This window comes from Etheostoma cragini, chromosome 18, assembly GCF_013103735.1.
Source record: "Etheostoma cragini isolate CJK2018 chromosome 18, CSU_Ecrag_1.0, whole genome shotgun sequence".
Taxonomy (NCBI): Eukaryota; Metazoa; Chordata; class Actinopteri; order Perciformes; family Percidae; genus Etheostoma; species Etheostoma cragini.
Genome location: NC_048424.1, coordinates 924,787 through 929,669, shown reverse-complemented (window position 1 = coordinate 929,669; position 4,883 = coordinate 924,787). Strand labels below are relative to the sequence as shown.

General features: G+C 43.0%; 1 protein-coding gene across 6 annotated transcripts in view; it reads right to left on the bottom strand.

Moving 5' to 3' along the window:
* fam184a (family with sequence similarity 184 member A) overlaps positions 1-4,883 on the bottom strand; it is a 125,331-nt gene that overhangs the window by 16,388 nt on the left and 104,060 nt on the right. For all 6 annotated transcript variants that reach the window (XM_034899673.1, XM_034899674.1, XM_034899675.1 and 3 more), the window contains exon 18: positions 1,562-1,708. In XM_034899673.1, coding sequence (XP_034755564.1) covers positions 1,562-1,708 — 147 coding nt within the window. The remainder of the gene's footprint in view (positions 1-1,561; positions 1,709-4,883) is intronic.

Genomic DNA, 4,883 nt, shown 5'->3' with positions numbered 1-4,883 from the left:
ACACACACACACACACACACACACACACACACACACACACACACACACACACACACACACACACACACACCACAGAGTTTCCATCCTTTATCTTACTCTCTTTTTCATCGGTTGTCTTCTGTCTATCTCAGAAACGGTCTAGTTGTCTCTTGAGGTCTGGTTTACATCATTTCTCTCATGACTTGGCATCATCCACTGCCCACTGGCTAAAAAATACACCTTTCAACTACTTTCTTTTTTCCTTCTCCAGCCATCTTCTTCTCTGAATCTCGGCCTTCACCTGCAATCCTTCATGCAACTTCCCATGCAAACTCTACATCATCATCGTCACATCAACATACTGCACCCCTCACAGCTTTTCTCCTGTGTTTATTCACTTTAAACACACTTCAGTCTTTCCTACAATATCCTCTCTGCATGGCATCAATCATATACATCTTCTTCTTCATGTTCAGTGATGAAATACATTTCTTAGACCCACAGCATAACTACTACTGGTAAAGCCTAATGTCTTTGATCCTTATTTCATGAGTCTAAACAGCTGTTACCGTTGGTCTCTGCAAGTTCTTTAACTTGCAGACAGTAGAAAGGATTGCAGACAGTAGAAAATCCAGGGCATGAAACTTGGGATTATTACACTAATTAACTAAAAGCTTTTATTATAAATCTTGTATTAAGTTGGAATCAGCTGTCTTAAAAGCCGTACTTGTCAACCAGTCTGGAAGGAGTATTTTTAGATGAAAGACTCCATAGTGCAGAACCATATGCAGCGTGCATAAAGGCCCCTTACGACACATGAATATGGATTCAGGAGCACTAGACAATGCCGGCATTTTTGTTTCTCTTTTCCCATCTTTGATTTCATGGAGTATTTAAAAAAAAAATCTTTTTGTGTTGTTCTTTGTTTAGCAAATGTAAATCCATTGTTTCCAGAAAGAATGCGGCTCAGGTACAGATTGAGGTTGCGACGATAAATCTCTCTTGGTGCTGCCTTTCATCGCGAGCCAGTTTCATCATGCACGGTCAACCGCAGCTGTTTTTAACGTATGACTCACGCGATATGATTAGCTGAGAAGAACATCATTCATCAGAGCCGCCTCCATTTCACCTGACGCACACGAAAATGAAAATAGGCTGCACGGATGCAACAGATCCTATGTGACTTACAGATGTACTATAAGTGTGTTTGGCTATGCCCTAATTGTCTATATAATGCAAAACGTAGGTTATTGTATGAACAAAAAAGAAAAGCAAGTTGTTCAACTTCCATAATTGAGAGTTATTTGATATTTCCATAACTGAGAGTTCCACAAAAGAGAGTTACATATATAGAAACCAGGAAGTGTTCATGCAGATATGAATGCAACGCCTGTTATTCTCCGCAGAGAAAAGCTTTTATCTTGCTTTAGGCTTCCACTTGGCACCTTAACAACACATAATTACATCATCTAGGATGAGTAGGTTGACCTGTGTGCACAAGGCAATCATGAGTTCATTAGTGTTATTCCTCTGTGCTACAGACCTCCATTGTTGCATAGCTGTGTTTGCAGAGTGTACGTACAGTATCTGGAGGGCGGAGATCTTGTCTTTGAGCACTTCCTGGGCTTTGTTGAAGTCTGACAGCATGTTCTGCGTCTCTCTGCTGTGAACGGCGCTCATTTCGGCGAGCTCCCTCTCGTGCCTCTTCGTCAACTCTTGTTCGTGAGCCCTGAGGAGAGAGAAGAGCGGACGCTTGAGTTTCCAGATATCACCCATGCAGAAATGGTCCACCACGCCCCCCCACCCTGTCAGACACACGAATCCTAGTGGACTAGAAATCGACAACTGCATTGGTCTTGAACTAGCAATGACACCTGTGTGGGGCTTTGCACTGTGCTGCCTCTTAAGTGCAGGCTACATGTGCATGTTTCTGTTTATTGAATGCGTTATTCAGTAAAAATATAAGCGAGAATGTAGTTTAATCTCAGTACTGATGGTATGTCAGGTTATTACTGTCTGTTAAAGGCAAACGTTCCCCTGTACTGTCGCTACACAGATCACGGAGGTCTGATCGAGTCGAGACTTTACAACACCGTAGTTAAGTGAAAGTAGGTCAAGTTGTGATGTACTGCCCCACCAGCTGCAGCCTGTAATGCTGTCTATTTACAGAGGGCATTTAAGTGTATAAATGGATGTCTGATCGTTGCTATGTTAACTGACAGCCCATAGTAGTCATCTTCCATCACAATGTTTAACTGTTTAACATTGTCAACCGCCAATTAATAATAACAGCAATACTGTGGGGAAATTACAATTTACACTCTGTTTGTTAGTAATTACTACACACACGCCTGAAATACACACACAGGACCTACTCATGCACAAATGGAGAGATGGGGGGGGGGGATGCCAGCTGGACCAGTGCCTTGAGGAGATGGGGGGGGGGGGGGGGGGGGGGGGGGGGTACGGTGCCTTGCTCAAGGCAGGAGATGAAGTGGCATCTCTCCAGCTACCAATCCACACTCCGGACGGGGACTTGAACCACCGACCCTCCGGTTGCCAACCCAACACCCCACGGACTTAGCTAGTGCCACTCCTCATTTACCCTAATGGTCTCGTGTCATGTTTTAGACTAAAGACCAACTTTTTATACGTGAAACAAAATCCTTCCTATTTATAAAGCCAGTGACATCACACTTCAAGCTTTAGGACAGAGTTGATCAAAACAACCTCGGCACCTCGGGAATAACACACATTTCTAAACATTTCCCTTTAAGACTTAATCAGGACCGGCAGACTCTCGTCTCTCCGCCCGTCCCCCCCAGGAGAAGTGAACATAATGGATTATTCCACAGAGGAGACGGTAGTGAGATTAGAAAAGGGAGATGGATGCACAGAATTAATTCCTAGAACATTATCACACAATCACATAATATGAATCTAATTAGATAGAAATATGACTTTTTGGAGTTTGCACAAATGTAGTATGGTTTGTATATGTTACTGTACAACATGAAGTAAAACATATGCAAAGAATTCTTCCTATTAAATAGGTTCAATCTGCACATGTTGAGGGGTTTTGCTACGAGAGGAAAGAAGTTGAAGAAAGAGGAGGATGACGAGAAATGGGAATAAAAGATGCTAATAATTAAAAGAGGAGTAGAAAAAGCCTGATGAAAGGGATCTGAGGGATGAGGGAGAACGTGGATGTCTGTCTTCCTCTCACTCTGACTGGGCCAACTCTCCCTGAGGGGCACACATCTTATCTCTCTCTCTCCTTCCTCTTTATTTATTTATCCTCCTATTTTTATCCCTGTGACCAGGATTCAGAGCTGGGAGTTACGTAACAGAGTGAGAAATGTGTCTCGCATGGGCCTGCCGGCACAGGGAGAGAGACAGAGAGAGGACGCGTTTACGTAAAGACCAGCAGCTCATGGAGTTACTATAGAACATTAAGCACCATGGCAGCCGTCATCACACACACACACACACACACACACACACACATATATGAAGAGAAAACTTCAAACACACAAATCCATCCATCCATGATGGCTTCTAATGAGCAGCTGGACCACATTAGCAACACAGCACTTTAAAAAATTCATGACATGCCGCAGGAAACAACAAGATTATAGATTCCATTTTGCTTTTACCCTAAATAACCTTCGCATCTCCTAATCAATGGGCTCCTGACACTGGTAGAGAGAGAGAGAGAGAGAGAGAGAGAGAGAGAGAGAGAGAGAGAGAGAGAGAGAGAGAGAGAGAGACTGTGTTTTCATGATGTCGGGAGCAGAGTAGGGTTGCAGAAACTATCGTCATCCGAAGATAACACGATAAGTCAAAGTAACCGACATGCACTGATGACGGGAGAGCAGAAAGAGCTGAGTGGGGGCCTTTCTGTGTGTTTTCTGTGTTGAGGCTGTCCTGAAACGTCAATGATAATGTGTTATTAATACTCTTACTGTTGCTACTCTGTACTGTACTGTATTCACCTAAAATAAGTGTAGAAATCACTGCAATTACTTTCTTTCCAAGAGTGAGATGAGAAGATCGATACCACGCTCAGATATGACAGTGGTATCGATCATTTCATCTAACTCTAGGCACGAAAGCATATAAGCTTATTGCCAAACTGTCCCTAGAAAAACACCACGTGGATCATCGGTGGTCAGTAACAAATCTGTTATTCAAAAGTTTCCATCTTGTCATTCTTCAGGGATTTGATCCTCACATCCACATGAGCGCTCCAGGCCTTCCAGCCCGACTCACATCCATTTCTGGTGGCAAACCGTAAGTGTCTCACCAAATTATTATAGTCCCTCATTCAAAAGAAAAACAGCAGTGATATAAAACACTAACACATGTCTTTTATATCAGGGCTTCCACGTCAGAGCAGACGGTCAGATGCAGCCTGTGCCCTTTCCGCCCGAAAGGGTATCAATCGTCTCTAACAGAACTAAACCTCCATTTCTGGTCCTTAAAACTCAAAGAGCCAAACTTTATTAACAGAAAAATACATCACATTGTTTGACAGATTACTAACGGTGGAGCCAGAACTTAAACACACCACCACATCAGAAGTGCTTATCGCCAGAATGCAGGCAAAGAAAATGGAAAGTAGGGAACTTAAGGAGCACCACTCTCAAATATGGACAAATATTCAGCAGTTTGGTTGCCAGGTTACAGCGTATCATGCATTGTGAACACACTGCTAAAAAAGTCCATTTGTGTGGCCATGAATATTTCAGCAACAAAATCTGAGTCACAGAAAAGAGGACTCATCTTATATCAGACAGCAGTAAAAAGAGTGATCAGTTTGGCTGCTGCGGCTGATTTCTGAGGACTATGGTTACCTGGTCCTCAGGTCTCTGCAGGGTAAATCCAGACAGCTAGCTAGACTA